The sequence below is a fragment of the Centruroides sculpturatus genome, unplaced genomic scaffold (genome assembly GCF_000671375.1).
Source record: "Centruroides sculpturatus isolate CEXI.00-Female unplaced genomic scaffold, Cexi_2.0 scaffold224, whole genome shotgun sequence".
In the NCBI taxonomy this organism is placed as follows: domain Eukaryota; kingdom Metazoa; phylum Arthropoda; class Arachnida; order Scorpiones; family Buthidae; genus Centruroides; species Centruroides sculpturatus.
In genome coordinates this window covers 685,945-703,975 of record NW_019384419.1, presented here as the reverse complement: position 1 = coordinate 703,975, position 18,031 = coordinate 685,945, and the positions used below count along the sequence as shown (strand labels likewise).

At 28.3% G+C, this 18,031-nt stretch overlaps 1 protein-coding gene across 1 annotated transcript in view; it reads right to left on the bottom strand.

Annotated features, from left to right (window-relative positions):
• Positions 1–18,031, bottom strand: part of LOC111619328 — a 30,580-nt gene that overhangs the window by 7,951 nt on the left and 4,598 nt on the right. The window contains exons 3-4 of the mRNA XM_023361031.1: positions 15,254–15,284; positions 11,823–11,938 (exon numbers count right to left, since the gene is read on the bottom strand). Of these exons, the coding sequence (XP_023216799.1) occupies positions 11,823–11,938; positions 15,254–15,284 (147 nt within the window). The remainder of the gene's footprint in view (positions 1–11,822; positions 11,939–15,253; positions 15,285–18,031) is intronic.

Sequence of the window (18,031 nt, the reverse complement as noted above, 5' to 3'; positions counted from 1 at the left end):
GTTTACAATAATTGTTGATGTAGTAATATATTCTCTCCAAAGAAACTACAGGGTGGGGAAGAAAGCCACTTAACACCCCTGCTTCAGAATATAGAATGCACCCAAGGAATTACATTGAACACATCATGTAAGGTGTATAACTCTGTGCCAATGATGTGTCACACGACCTCAGTTCGAAATTGCATTCAATATGGCTGCTATCAAAATGGCGTCCATTAACACATATCAATCTCTTTCCTCCTTGTCTAATGTGTTCCTGAATGACTGAATTAATTTTGGGTACATTCATAAGTAATGCCTCGAGTGCTGTAGAGCAATGTTTTAACTTTGTATCTGCATTTCATAGGTATTAAACTTTAGTAAATATAAATGTGTATTTTTAAATCTTTATTTTCATATAAATGAAAAATCTAATAATAATAATTCTTATTAATTCTAACAAANCTGCGATGGTTTCAAACGTATGAAATGGGATCAGATTGGATTGAATTGATTTGCATAAATCGATGCAACATATGAGGAATACCCCCGGGATATTTTTAATATTAATAAAAAATAATCAGAAAGTCAGTTAACCCACGAAACAGAAGATTACAAATTAATTTAACTGTTCTTAAAATATATTAAGTTAACTGATTTTCGTACCATCCTATATAAAGTTACCTGTATAACCTATAACGTTTATTTAATTATGTAATTTTTTAATTAAGAAATTTACAGGTTATAAAGTTCCGTCGTAAATTATATTATTCTTAATGTAATTTCACAATTAACATGTTTTCCTATATTCAGAATAAAGAGAGATTTTCTATGGAGCCATTTATAATGTTTACAATTCTCATAGAAGTTTAATGCTATTGACATAATTTCTAACTTATATCTATCGAAATCGCTTACTAAAAGGAAATTTCGAAATGTCTACCCATTTACAAATGCCTTAAATTAATTTCCATTAAGTGTATTATTGGGATTAAATGGAATTTATCTCGTGATTCCGATAAATTTATTTTGTAATGTTGTATGATGCTTCAGTCTATCTTTTATTAAAAATTATATATTATAATATTAATTAAAAGACACTATAAACGGCGATTTTTTATTTAAAAAATAAATAAATATTTAAAGAGATTCTTCAAATCTAAATAAACATTTTCTTTGAAAACTACTATTTTTACGTCTGTATGTGAAAATACAGTGATTATTGATAAGTATTGAGATGTGTTACCTTATCTACGGAACTATTAATCGTAGGAACCACCCAGCTTTATATTAAAACACAACTAAACAACACTATTAGAAAGTACAGAATGATAACTGACTACTTCATTTTGCTATTTCTTCTTACACTTATGTGTAACTAGTGGAATAGTAAACAATAGTAGTAGGTCGCGGGTTCGTATCTCACCATTGAGATGTCCACGTGATTTATTCGTGTATCTAACATTTAAATAATCCGCAAATTACATAAATTCCAACTTGTAATAATAAAAAAATGTTTTACTGTATTTTCTATGAAGAATTCTGGTGGAATCAACAGGGTCATTGCACTCTTGACCTCTAAATTGACTTTTGTGAAGCCTTTCTTTAAATTATATATCCTGTATTCTGCAGTTGACAGATAATTCTCCATTGAAGAACTATATCCGTCATACGTCAATAGGATTTGTCAGATCTTGGAGAATCTTCAGTATCTGTTACTGCACTAACCAAGTATATTGACTGGCCATTTTCAAATATAAGGAGCTTTCAGCTTCAGTTAAACTTGGAATATTTTAATTTTATAGTTTATAAGATTGTTCAGAAATTGCGTACTAAACACAGGTTGACTGAAGGTAATATATAAATGTGACGTGTGTGTACAGTACATGTAACATTAGATGTGTTAACATGAATTTGCTACGAATGGGAAAGAATCATTCAGTTGAATATGCCATATTCTATGGTATATGTTTATATATACCATATTTTATGACTTGTAAGTTTGTTTGTTTGTGTATGACATCTGGGCAATCGGTCGAGTTGGATGCTTCCTGAGAGGACTTTCTATGAATAACTGACCTCTACTTAGGCGAAGAAACACAGGAAAATACCACATGTTAAACCCACGACTAGCAGGGGGCATGAGTTATAAGTGAATATTTAATTAGGTAAGTTGTATTCCTGTGTTAGAAATTTTGAATCATCTTATGTAATATACCTTAAGTTAAAATGTTAGAAAATAAATTACTGCTAAAAAATTTGTTTCTTATTGTTTTAATTACTAATTAACAAGATATTATAGGGCAAAAATTTTTGTCAAAAGTTCAATGACATCGCTTTATAAATTATAATTCAAAACTCCAATTTTCATCTTAATAATCACAAAATTAATTTATATTTTAAAATTTTCCAAGTTCATTTTATATTAATATTAAAGAGTTTCGTAAAAATCCAAAATGTTTTATTTATATTTTAATATAAATAATTTATGGAGCATGAGATAAATTATTCAAATAAGTTTATTAATAAAAGCTTTTGTATTAACACGTAAAATTAAATACCGATTTACTATATTATTATTATTATTTTTTAACACTCTTATTACTTTATTAATAATGAATTTATATTTATAATAAAACTGTACAATATTAAAGATAAATTTTGAGTTTAGGGGTCCTGCATTGGAAAGTTTAATTAAGGCCGTACACCCCGTAGAAAGACCCCATTTAACCTGAATTACTTGATATATAAGAGACTCAAAATTAATTTTTTTATAGAAAAAATTTAATACTAAAGTGATATGAAGTAAGATTTTACACTCATCAAACGAAATTTTATTTTTTATTTATCTATTTTTATAGATTTCACATACAGATGAAGCCTTACTTTTATGATTAGTTTGGGGCCCATCTCATTTATGAATTCTTTTATTCCCTTGAAAATTAAATGTGTTATTAAACTTTGAAATTAGTTTCTAAAATTACGAAACATAATACTATTCTTATAGGATATTTTATTACAAATTATAAAGAAATTTGAATGAAAATTGAGATTTAAATGATGATAAATCGATGCGAATTAGAGGAAACTGAGAGAATCGGAATTTATTAGTATGCATTAGTAGACCTATTAGAGAAAACAGATCTTTTTATATGTATTGGTACTTTAATACCTTAACCGGTACGTATAAGATTTGTAAAAACCTTACTTGATCTCCAAAATAGCTAGACAATTATGCAGTGTCCTGTTGCTCGGGTAATAGCAACACAGCATTCAATAGAACTTGATATCTAATTTTGGGTTGTGATGGTCAAGTTCAGATTATGACGTTAACAACTCAAAACTTTAGGGTTTTATAAGGAATACCGAGGAAGTGTACCAAAGAGTGAACAACGGGGCAATTTCGGGCATTTAGAGAAGAACAAGACTACTTATATTCTATTGATGCCAGCATACTTATGAAAATAAGAGACCACTTCACTCGAATATATTTATTGAAAAAGAAAATAGAGAGTGACTTTATTCAAGTGTTTTGCCGGTGAAGATGCTCCTTATCAAAAAAAATCTTTATTCATAAAGTGAAGTGATGAGATAAGGCAAAGCAACATGTCAAGATAATTAGGCATCATGGAAAGACTTTCTATGAGAGACAGGCCCTATTTAGGCGTTAGAAAACCAGAAAAACACCATAGTGAAATGCGAACCCATGACACAAGTGTAGTAGTTTTATCCGCTATGTCATGGTCAGCCAGTACATAAAAATATGTGGGAAATAATGTAGTAAGAAATGATACAATTGTAGCATACTTTATGGAAATTATATGTATTTTATTTTATCATTTGCGTTCTTAAAAACACCATTTTCTCAGTAAACAGGTGCAAGATAATATATACATTATCTTGACACCTGATAACAGATAAAATGATGAATTGAATGTTTTTTTTTTTTTTTTTTATTCTTTCTCGTGTCACGTTATACAGGAAAATGTGCTATACATATTGTAGTAAAGAGGGCAAAATATCATGTTTTAATAAATAAGCTACAAATAATTTCAAATAAATATTTTCTTAATTTCTTTTTCTTAAACAGAAGATTTGAATAAATTGAATAAATTGAATTTGTTCGATCCCAGTGCAGGTTTAGGCCTAATTATCGCCATCCAAATAGCCTAAAATTTATTGGTTCGTCACATCAATTAATTAATACATCAATCAATTTATTCAGTTAATTATCAACTGTCAAACGAATTTTATAATGCATCCATCTTTCTGTAATTAAATGTGAAGAAGGAAATATTAAGATAATTAATAAAGAGTTTAATATTTTTCAAATTTGAAAATAATATAATTATTTTTATCGTCTCGAATAATTAATATTATTAATCATTATCATCATCATAATTAACTATAAAAATGTTAATTACTGTTTATAAGATAATAAAGCATAAATATTTAGTTTTTTTTATATTATATTTGTTTATCTAAAAGCAATTTTTAAGTCATGTTATTGCAGTAAAGTTAGGAGCAATCAATCTAATTTACGCGACGATTGGTTGAAAGCGAGTAATATGAAACGTGGCATGTGTTGATTAGTCGAATCAATCGACGAATTTTTTCTATAGCCACGCCTTCTTAATTTCTTCGACCAATTATATGACTTTCTCGCTTGATTTTGCGAATATATTTTATAAAACTGCATGTTAAGCTGAATTAGATTGGTCAATTTAAGAATTGGTGTGATCGAAATGAGCAATTTGCATATTGTAATTTAAATATTTAATAATGTAAATATATANAAAGCTTTATTGTACATAAAATTTAATCTTTTGTACAATTCAAAATAGGATTTGGTTCCATAAGAAAGAGACTTTGAGATAAATGGCGATTACTCCACCGAATAGCCCACTACGAATTATCTATTCTCTAGTGCACTTGTATTTAAAGAATACGTAAAAGAAGCAAGATTTAATTCTCGTGCAATGTTCTCTCTACTCCTTGTAAAAGCGTTACTATAATTGTAACCTGTCATCACGTACAGAATAATATTGATCATATAAATTGAAAGAATATCGCTTGAGAAGATCATAAACATTTTTACTTGAAGATAATCGAGTGTTAACATTCCTCAAGTTTTGTGAACCATTTAATTGTTTTTCTCTTTGGGAGTGGAGGAAAAATATATATATATATAATTTTTCTAAAGTATTTTATACTGTAATAATTAAACTTATATAACCTACATTTAAATGCATTTTATATACATTTATATATAAAGTATACAAGTGAAATTTTAAATAAATAATAGAATTTCTTCCTGTTAAATTTAGTAGAGAAAGGATATTAAAGTCTATGAATCTGCCTATTGAATAGGTCCAAAATGGCATTCTCTGGATCACGTTACTCCAATTTTATTGATCGATTGTTGACACACTTTAGGAAAAACAATTCCGATATTTTCGCTGTATAAAGACTATAACAATTTTTGTTTGTAAGAAATTTAGAAGATTTTCAATTCTAGAAACTGTACTTTAAAGAATTTTTTGAAATTTCTGTAAAATTTTTATTTTTTAAGAATAGTAATCAAATTTTTCTCTTAAAATAGAGCACAGTTCTTTAGTTTACAAGAGATAATATTCTGAATGATGTAGAGGTAAGAGGAATTAATGGTGCAATGTCTAACAGATGCAAGAGGAATTAACGATGCAGAGTCTAACAGATGCAAAAGGAATTAACGATGCAGGTTCTAACAGATGCAAGAGGAATTAACGATGCAGGTTCTAACAGATGCAAGAGGAATTAATGGTGCAAGGTCTAACAGATGCAAGAGGAATTAACGATGTAGGGTCTACCAGATGCAAGAGGAATTAATGATGCAGGATATGAACCCTTTAAAATTGTATACGAAATTTTAAAAAATGGCATTTTAATGCATTTATATTGAGAGTGTATATATATTTTTTAAATGTAACGATCTATGGAAATTTTAATTTAAGATTTTTATGAGGATTCTTCTCTTCTGAATGAAAACTATATCTTTTACCTCATTTTTTCTACCTTAACAATAACATAAGAATAAGATATATTTCATTACAAACGTGAATATCTACTGCAATCTTATCGTGAATTTTTATAATATTTTAATTAATTTTTTTTAATTAATTAATTAATTTTTGGTTATCGCTGTACGAAATTTTCTTTTCAAATAGCGCATTTTTGATTGGAATTTCGGTCTTTTAAGAACAGATTTCAAATTAATTTATATATAGAATATAGTTCCGCTCTCTTTAAGACAGACTATTAAATAGTATTGTACGTATATAATTTATTTTTAAGTTTTAAATAAAGTGAATAATCGAGCTTCGATATAACACCATTATTTATTTGCCTGCAATAATGCCACTAAATCGAGTGTTAAGTTAAAGCAAAGGACCTCGAACAATAAGAATTACATAAATCAGCTCGTTCTATATACAAAGATACAGTTTTAAAATCGCATGAGTTGTTGATGCTGTCTTTTGTATTGTTAAAATCGAGTATTATCTATTTAATATTTAAGAGAAGGATTCATTTGTGAGTATTCTTGTGAGTGGTGTTATATCGAGGGATTTACTGTATATATTAATAAAATTAATTTTAATCAAACTAATTAAATTCATTTTATCATTATAACAATATTTTAAATATATTAAATTTTATTAAATGAACCTTTCGTCAAAAATTCTCATTTAAAACTCATTAAAGGTAATTATGATCATTTACTAAATTGTAAAATAAAAATCAGAAAAACTCTCATTTCCATTTATCAAGGTATGGCAATGAGAAAAAATAATGTTTCTCTCCCCGACATTTATACATTTTTGGACTCTGGGGACCTTGAAACGTCGAGAAATGAAGTTTCCCCCTCTTTGTATTACTGTGTGGGTGCGCTATTATGTCCACCAGATTTGAAGCTTAACATCTGTAACTTTTGTCAAAAATTTATGAAATTTTGCAGGGAAATAAGGGAATTGATGCTTGTAAATTTTACTAGTAAAAGGTCAAGGGGATGAGGAGATAAAGGGAGTCGTGAGTCATATCTCGAGAGGGGTAAAACTTAAAGAAGATTTATTCATTATTATTTATAATTTATTTTTATAAAACCCATTCCTCCATTTAAAATTAAGCCTTTTGCCATTTTATAACAGTTAAAAACATAAAATTTAATAACAAATGGCACCGTACATAATTTTAACTGTTAACGGGTAAGTTACGCAACTCTTGCTGGATATTTTTATTTTCTCTCTCACTACTTTCATCTACATACAATTGAATTTTAAAAAAAGACATTAAAATAATCCATTAGTCAATTCAATTTTTGTAATAATTCATGCAAAAATAATTCATTCTCGACATTCTATATTTAGATTTTAAGATAAGGTCTTGATATCCCTCATTCCAATTGATGATTGATGTTGTTTTTCTTTTAAAAAAACCTTCATATAAATCAATAAAATAACGATAATTTTTGATTATTTTCTATTTTATAGACAGGTTTCGAATTTGATATGCTAAATTTAATATAAAAGTAAAATTAATTATATTATTTCCCCTTTAAAAAATTATCAAGTGCTCTGTCATAACGCTTCAATGATTCTTAATAGAGAAATTCTCATGAAGGTTCGAGTGGAAACTCTTAAAATAATATAAAATAAAATAAGAAAAGCTCATTATATTGTTTTTTACGTTATTTATATTTGAATGATTCTATTTTATAGAATTAAAACCTTTAAAAACGTGATTTAAAATTAAAACTTCGAAGTTAATAGAGCTTAAAAGCTTTATTGTATATAAAATTTAATCTTTTGTACAATTCAAAATAGGATTTGGTTCCATAAGAAAGAGACTTTGAGATAAATGGCGATTACTCCACCGAATAGCCCACTACGAATTATCTATTCTCTAGTGCACTTGTATTTAAAGAATACGTAAAAGAAGCAAGATTTAATTCTCGTGCAATGTTCTCTCTACTCCTTGTAAAAGCGTTACTATAATTGTAACCTGTCATCACGTACAGAATAATATTGATCATATAAATTGAAAGAATATCGCTTGAGAAGATCATAAACATTTTTACTTGAAGATAATCGAGTGTTAACATTCCTCAAGTTTTGTGAACCATTTAATTGTTTTTCTCTTTGGGAGTGGAGGAAAAATATATATATATATAATTTTCTCCCTTATCGAACTTCGTTTTTGTATGAAAGGAAAAATAATAAATAATAATAGAACTGTAAAATGCAAAGACAGCAAATATTTGAAAGGAAAAAACAATTTCTCTTTATTCTGGCAAAGAGAAATGTGAGCAAATTCCAGTACAATCGATAAAGAAACCTTTTTTTTCACAAAAAAATGAAAAAAAAAATCATTCGCATGATACATAGCGTCTGTTTTCCTAATATCAAATAAAACACAAGCACTTTAAAGTATAAAATTATATAATTTAAATACATTTTTTAATTATTTAAGTTAATTTCACATGATTTAAAACTTATTTTATTCACAATATTCCCGATTAATTAACTGTATGTGACGAAGCATAACAAAATTGTATTTTAATTTGAAATTTATTATATTTATTATTTTGTTTTTAAATAATTATACGTGCAGTCAAACTTTTGAAGACTGCCACTCTCTTCTCCAGAGACCACCCCCGATATCGGATCTTCTCCAGAATGGATTTTTTAACTCGTATTACTAATATAATTTGATCTCCTTACTCGACCAAAGACCATCTTCTAAAACCATTTTAGACGATCGAGTGTGCTGCAAACGTGTCTAAAAGTGAAATATTGTATGTAGTATATGCAGTACTTTAAATGTAAAACTGCTTTTTAGACAGAATTTCTTCTGCCAGTAGAAAATAGGACAGTAGGGTGTCTGAGTCAAAGTTTTATGTTAATAGACCTTTATTGTTTTTTTTTATTTTGATGTTCTTTAGGCCACACTTTACACTGGATTATAACCATACCTTTACTTCGTAAAATTCCTTAATTACTGTAACTTATTTACAATACATATTGTATTTAATTTGTAAATAACATGGTTTTAAATTTCAGTACTGCCAGCATCTTTATAAACTTTAATATATGCGTGTATATCTGAAAACAATACATATCAGGCTTTTTACAGTAACGTTTTACAGAGAATTATAACAAAATTTTGAATTAATAGCTTCGTTTTAAGGTTGAGTTGCAAACAAAATGTCAGGTGTACACAGTAACAGGAAGTTTTCTTTCCTAACTTGAAAGGGGTGGATTCTGTAATTAAACAAAAGAAACTGGAAAATCGAGACGAATATTAACAAGCAATTTAAGTGTGAAAAGAGCCAAATTCAAGCAATTCTTGAAAATAAGGAACCGTATCTCAGTGAATAGGAAGAAAAGACAAATGAAAACACCAGATAAAAACGTGGGCAGTTATATGAAGATGTCAACAAAGCATCTGCACTATGAATGATGCTGCAAGATATGGCTTTAACTTTGTCACGGAACTAGGTGTCATGGCTTGATAAGTTTCGTCTTTGCTACAAAATTGTATTTCGAGTCGAATAGTTTTAACTGAAAATGGTGAAGTAAAAGAAGATGTTTTCGAGTGGAAAGGAAGAATACAGATGGACAAATTAAGTTCTTCAATAATCATTACATAGAATGCATTTTAGGTCCAAACCCCTCTTCAACTGCAGACTATTCTATACATACTTTAAAAGCTAGTTTATATACAATTAAACTATAATATTTTGCGTTTAATGCTTTTCACTTATCATTTACAGAGCAAAGAAGATGGGTGAAAAGAATTTTATCATTTATATTTTAGAAGTCAAAATCCATTGAACAGTAAGAACATAAATCAATGAATTTCTGTTTCTTGTACGAACGGGAACCATTATTCATTCGTGTAGATACGTCTACAATCTTGATAAGCAGTTATTGGTAGATTGCGATCTTATCTTATAAATATTAGCATTTATACGTTATACATAAACATTGTTATGTAACAGATGCATTAATATTATTGCATAAATTACATTATAATCCTACAGAAATAGAGCATTTATGAATCGAAAATAAAGAGATATATTTTCTTAAATAACTTTAAGTATATTTAATGTACAAGATAATTATGTTACATAAGAAAAAGATCAAGAAGTACCACGTAGGTGCTGAAGAGAGATATATGCAAAGAAAAAGACCAGGAGAATAATCAAGAAGGGAATGGAGATATACAAGGAAAATGATCAAGAGAATACAAAGATGAGAATGGAAAGAGACACACAAGAGAAAGTTTCAGAGAACATTAAAAGAGAGAGAGAGTGAGGGAAGCGAGGGAAAATGCGTGATTCAGAGCGAAACAGTTGACTGTAAAAGAATACACAAGAAAACGAGTAGAAGAAGAACACTTTATTCAGTTGACCTGGCAATAGAATACTAGAATACTAGCGCTTGCTTTCAGTAGATAAAAGCAGTATCACCTCCAACGGAGTTATAATGGATGCAAGCAAGACGTCTGAATGTCACCAGTTCCCTTTTTATAAATTACTTGTAATTTTAATTGTTTTTAAAAAGACTTTTTAAACTTCTGGCGACAAGTAGCCTACAAGGAAAGGTCAGTCTCAAAGAATGTGTATTGTGTAGAATATAGAAAAAATAAATGGTAGTCCCTTTTGGGCATACTTTGTCTTCAATTTTATTAATGAATACTAAAGAATACGAAAGGAAATGTCACGAGACAATTGATTTATTCCCCGCGATAAACTTTTGAAACATTGTTGTAAAAAAACATAATTTAATTTCTAGTTTAGATAATTAATAATATAAAAGTTATTTTTTAATTAAGCATCTATTTCTCAGCAATATCAGCAATTTATATTAATTCAATATAATTTCTTCTTATGTAGAAATTATATTTGAAAAAGTTATTTAAAGAATGCTGCAGAAATTCTTCAGATACGACACACAAAAATTCTGTTCCAGTAAATCATTAGATTTGCTGAAATCTGAATAAATTCTGTAGAAATTCTGTTGAATTAATTAAATTTGTAGAGAAATTCTGTAAATTTAATTTTCTATTCTATTTACTGTCACAATACTTAGTATAATTTGACTTTAAACATAGTTTAATTTCTCAAAATAAACTTCAAAATATATTAATTTCTTTTTACCTAGAAACTTTAAAGTAAAAATTATACTTAAAATAATTAATTTTTTGGCATTTTTAGTAACATTTGCTAAGTAGTAATGAAAGAATTCTGCATGATTTACATAAATTACGAATCATATAAATATATTTACTATGGATAAATGATTCCATGACGTTTCTTCAGATGAAAACATTTACGACTGATAATATTATTTAAAAATTATCATAAATAAGAAAATTATTCGGAAAAAAATTAGTTTCAGATGTCAAAGCTAGATGAAAAATGACACTTAGGTTGTGCAGAATAATCAAAAATGCCAAAGAAATTCAGAAAGTATAATTTGAAAATCAACAGAGCGAGTTTATTATGACCAATCTTTTAGGGTAGTTAGCAAAATCACTTTATTTTATATTCCTATAAATTTTCATAATGGAAACTCTAAAATATTGTTTAGAGAGTTGCAGAAAATTCTACGAAATAGAATTTTAATCAAAATAACGTTTGAACAAACTATATTTCAGATAAAATGATTGTTCTGAAGGATGATTGATACCTGAAGGATTGGATTGGTTTCATGGGATGAAGTAACACAACACATGAGATACTACAGAGAAGGGTTTTCTATGGGTAAACTGGCCCTTATTTAGATATTAGAACGTGATAAAACCTGTAAAATCTCCACGTGGCCAGCCGTTGGTAGGCGTGAATCTACGACTAACAGTTAATGTTCTATGGTTTATCCACTTTGCAACTCGTGGTCCCTGAAGGAAACCTAGCTGAAACCTATAAGAAAAATTTTATAAACATTATGATTAATTGATATTTTGGTATATTAACATTACTAACATTTAATATCAATAAACTCATCTTGAAATCCATCTTCGATGTGTTCAACTGCATGAAGAGGAATTGGGAGCAACGCCTCAACATGACCATTATGAGATTAAAAAATAAAGCAAGCTAAAGAATCTTCATAAAAATTAATTTCTTTTAGAGATAAACAAGATATAAATAAACACTGAAACGTTAAAACTTTTGAAATTATTCTATAGAAAACAGCGCCATTTTTTCAACTGGTAACAACATATATGATTATATTTAAATAAAAATATTTTCTAACTTTATAATAATAAAAAATATTATTATTAAACTTCTTTTTAATCTCATAAAAGTATATAAAAGATATTAAAATAATAAAATCATAAAGATGAAATTAGAAAATAGTCATAAGAGCATGCTTTAAATCTTTATTTAAAGGATGTAAACACATATAATAATGTATAAAACTTTAAATATAGGTAATAACTAGATCTTATTACTAAGCTTTTATAATATATAAAAGATTTAAGATATATTTTCATTATCATAATTGATTTAAACACGCGTATCCATCATCCTCTCTCATCTTCCTTGATTTAAAAATGAAAAAGAAAAGGAACTATCTTTACGTTGATGAATTTTAGTAATGTTAATAAAAAAGAGGCTTTTATTGGAGGTTCTTCTGCAATTATTCTGTTTTTAAATCAATTTTTAAAACATTACATAAAAAATTTATATTTTTATTTTAAAAGTATTTTTAAAAAGTCAGTAAAATTTCTTTTATTTTAATATTTTGATTGACGCTTTGAAAGTAAAATTATTACTAAAAAATTATTGAGAGTCGCATTACTGTAAACCTATAAACTTATCGTATTACTTACTTTAAGATAAAAATATTTGTGTAAATTGCAAGTAAAAATTTATATATAATATAATATTATATAAATTAAGTAATAATTAAATTTAGGTGTTATGCATGTGAATAAAATCGGAAAATTCCACGTGGACAGCTTGTTGGTCAGATGCGAACCTGCGATAAATTATCAGTGTTAAGTGGTTTCATACACTAAGTCACTGGTGAGGACGGTGAAAGACTTAAGGAAAGGATGAATTAGAGGGAGGGGTGTCGAGGTGGCCATTATATGGAAGCCTATATTTTCCACGGGGTCAATCTGAAAAACATGGTTCAGGTCGGTCATAGTTTAGGAGTTAGAAGAATGAGATTAAAGGAAGGTGGGGTATGGGTGTAGAAGTGTATAGAAAACAGGCAGTTAGTCAGACATTCTATTTTATATATATATAATAGAATTACTGCCTCTCCTCCTACATAATGTTTATTAAATTAATTTTATATTATCGAATATATGTGACATTTTTACTACATATATTGGATAATATATACTTACGTTGTAACATATGAGCTTACGTGTAAATCGTTAAAAATTATTATTTTTTAAATAATAAAATTTGATTCAAAATAAATAACGTTTCTTCTTAAATGTAATACGAATGAATAATTTATAATAATTACTTTTGAGGTACTTGATTAGCATTGGTCGAGCCTAACGAGGAAGGTGCGAACCCACTACTAATAATAATATTCTACGGTTTTTCTACTTTGACACACGACCCAGAAAGCTGTACGTGGCCAGCCACGTACAGCTTTCTGGGTCGTGTGGCAAAGTAGATTCTTCTGGGTTTTTCACGTGTCTAATGAATATATTAGATATAAGCAATAGAAATTGAATATAGAAGGAAAAATGAGGATAGACATGATGAAGAATGAAGGAATAAGAAGAAAAGGAGTTAATTGAATGAAGTTTGAGCCAAACTCCTAATGAACATGTAAAAAAATAATTGACAGGATAATAAAAGTCAGGGAAGATAACATGATCAGGGAAGATGGATAGAAAAAGTATGGAAATTATTAATCCACTTCTTATTCTAGGTAATTTCTATGTAACAATCACTGATGATAATAAGTAGAGCTTATCACTTATGGCAACAACATCTCTCATATTCATAAAAAAATTGTAAGCATTTTTAAAATAAACGAGCGAGTATTTTTATTGCAATTTTTCGTCACGATACACTTAAGATTATTTGTGTCTTGCTCCTGTTTATTATGCTTTTTCTGTCAACAATGAAGTTATGCTAATCATGTATTCGAACTCTGTTCAGGAGTAAAATTTTGAATTGAAATCACGTGACTTCCAATTAGGCCCGGAAGTTATTATACAGTTACTTAGGTCTGTCTTCCTCTACACTTTTTAAATATTGTCTTGATTATCACCTAACTAACACCGTTCTCGTGATTGAGAAAGGACAGACATATATTGGAAATTAATAGGTCTACAATTTAATTTCCAAATACTTTGCTTACAGATAAATTATCAGTTAAGAAACTGCACAAAAAACGAGAGGAAGAGTGTGAATAATATTTATTATTTATAATTTTATATATAACTATTTAGAATTTTTGAGAGAATAACTTTATCTTTAAATTCAGTTTGTAAACTTTGCATATCGCTGTAGGGTGATATATATATATATGGATGATAGATAAGTAAATATGATGATGTGTGATTGATTACAGATGAATATATGATAAATTTTATCTCTTACTATAGATTCTGTATATATATTTGCCATATATATCTATCAAATTTATCACTGATAATGCACATACGACGATACATTTAATAGATAAGTAAATGTATATATATTTATAGCATTATTTTAAAGAAATTTTCATAAGTTTTATGCTTAACTTATACTGTTTTCATAAATAATTGAATTTTTACAATTTTTAACTATATTTTTAATTTATTTAATTTAAAATATATGCTCTCCACCGCAAATTTGTAGTGACTTGCCCCGTACATCATAATAAAGCGCCTGTAATTCATGCTTTTCCTGTTAGCACAAGAGTCATGCCAGTCATCTATCTAACACCTTTCAGGGGAAAATGTTTGAAATTAAATAACGTAACTTCCGTTATGCATTCTTTTATAACTATAAAAGAACTTCCTCCCACTAAGAAGGTTTCTATGTCTAAAGAAGTCTTTAGACATAGAAACCTTCTTTAGACATAGAAACCTGTCTTTCCTTAATCTTGAGAACAGACGTACTGTTCTAAAGATTAAGGAAAGACAGACGAATTGACAGACAGACAGATGACAGTAGGAACTTATAGATAGGTCTACAATTTTTTTCTAATTATAAATTTTATAAAAGCTAAAAATTTACGTTTATATGTTTGATAGAACCGAATTTTACCTTCTGCAGATTTCTCTGTCTCTCTTTCTCTCTGATAATTTCAACAATTAAATTAACAGTTATTTAATTTATTGTTATTAACGTAACATTAATGATGAAGATTAGTCATTTCCGCATCTCTCGATGTAAAAATAAGGAGATAAAATAGTAGTTACGTACTTATAATGTTATAAATGTTCGTTAAAAATATATTATATATATTACAAAATTACTTAAAAAAATAACGTGATATAACTGATAAAACAATTAAAAGCGCAAATTTTGCTTTTAATGTATTATATAGCTACTTTAATTAAGATTATGTGTTACCATGTGCCAGATAAAAATGTATATTTATTGTGTATAATTTTAGAATTTTTAAACTAACTTTGGTTCACTTTAATGTAGAATTAAATTGAATTAAGAATTAAATATACAGTCGACCCCCCTATAAGATAGAGATACGTTCCATTCTCTAGGAATCTGCTTTCTTACGAATCCTTCCAATCACAACCCGACACGTATCAAGTTTACGGACTACGGCTGTTTGAAAGATTTTCTTCCATAAAATTAATCGATTCTAGACTAATCCGACTCAACATTTCCAAAATACGTATATATTTTTTGGGAATAATCCGTATAAACTACGCTATAAACAAAAAATTGTAGGATTACTTACCGAGTGTCACCATTCGACATTGCCATTGCTCAACATTGTTTTCGTCGCGGAACAGCTCAGCAAAGAGCGGCCGATTTCTAACAACTTATTTTTCTGTGAAAACTTCGTAGAACTTCGGAGACATCATTAATATAAATAATTTTAATCGCCGTTGAATAAGAAATGTTTCTTTCACAAGAAATGTATAAAATTACAGTACTGTATTAGACTTACGGTACCTAATTTACATACTGACAGACGATAGTTAGCGTAAAAATCTCCGTAGCGTGGCGCCACGCTAGACGGCGGAAATTATATATTTAATTATAACAAAGTTACAATAAGTTAATATATAATTATATATACAGTACCTAATTTATATATAATTAATATATAATTATATGTACAGTACCTAATTTATATATAATTTATATAATACTGTCCAGACGATAGAAATCTCTCCGTAGCGTGGCGCTACGGACGGCGGGAAAGTAGTTCGGCTTCCCGATGATGTTTGAGGTGTTTATAGGGAACTTTTACTATTTTTTACGGATACCGGTAGCAATTTTTTCATAGTTTTATAGGAATCGTAACTATAGGGACCGTAATTATAGGGGGGTCGACTGTATTTAATTTTATATTAATCAATTAAAGACAATAGTATATTTTAGGTTGCGTGTCTTTGATACTTATTTCCATTATGAACCGGAAATGAAGTCAATCAATTGGGATCGACCCCATTTTGATATAAATTGATTTACAACTATTTTCAAAAAATAATGAGCAATTATTTCGTCACAATGCTCTCAATTTTAGTAGTGTCTTGCCCCTGTACATCATACCTTTCCTGTTAACAATGGTGTCATGCCGGTCACTTATCTCCGTTCAGAAGAATGTAGAAATTCTAAAGTATTGTAACTGCTAGTAACACTTATAATTACAGTACAACTGTGTACCAATGATAAATGTTATACCAATATAATACCAACGATTGCTTTTTCATTAATATAAGTAATTTAATTAAATTTGTTAAGCGGGAGAATACTATATAACTTTTATCAAAAACCTATTGGAATCCATGGCGAATAAGTTTAAAATTTGAAAATAAAAATGTAATACTCATCATTTACATACCCTTATTTTAGTGCCACCATTGTCCTGGACCCTGTGCCTGTGCACGCGTTGCACTTACCTGTTTACGACATTGAATTTGCACAAGTTAAAGAATATATAAGCAGTTTTATTGGTTTTTTCAGTAATTTTTTCTTGAAAAATATGGTTATTACACTGAATAATTTGTGTGTGATTTAGGATGATCAACCTTTTGCTGTTTGAGTATGATCATCCTGTTCCTGTTACCAGCGACGGTAGCTTCCGCTACTTTATCAGCAGCAAAGAGAAATTGCATACGCATTCTTCTAAATTTGGGAAAACGCGAATAAAAAGTGCGTTTTTGGTGCTCATTGAGCGAAAAGAGAAAATAAAAAACAAAAGAAACAATCAATAATACACATTATAAGCTCTATATTTTTGATTGCTTTAATGAGAAATGTGCATATGTCTGATAGAAAAATATAGGCTTATATTCTTATATTGCAATACAGTCGACCCCCCTATAACACGGGTTCCTATAGTTCGGATCCCTATATGACGGCGAAAAAATTGCGACGGTATCCGTACAAACATGGTAAAAAAAAACTCCTATAATTCGGTAAAACGTCATCGGGCAGCCGAACTACTTTCCGCCGTCCAGCGCCACGCTACGGTAAATTTAGGCGGGTAAATTGAGTTTATTATCGTCTTTACAGTATCATATATAAATTATATATAAATTAGGTACTGTACATATAATTATATATCAATTATATATAAATTAGGTACTGTATATATAATTATATATTAACTTAATTTATTGTAACTTTATTATAAATATATATATATTTTCTGCCGCCACGCTATGGAGATTTTAGGCTAGTAAGTTGTAAGTTGAGTTTATTATCGTCTGCACAGTATGTAAATTAGGTACCGTAAGTCTAATACAGCACTAATTTTATACATTTCTTGTGAAAGAAACACTTCTTATTCAACGGCCATAAAAATTATTTATATTAATGATGTCTCCAAAGGTCAAGTTATTTTTC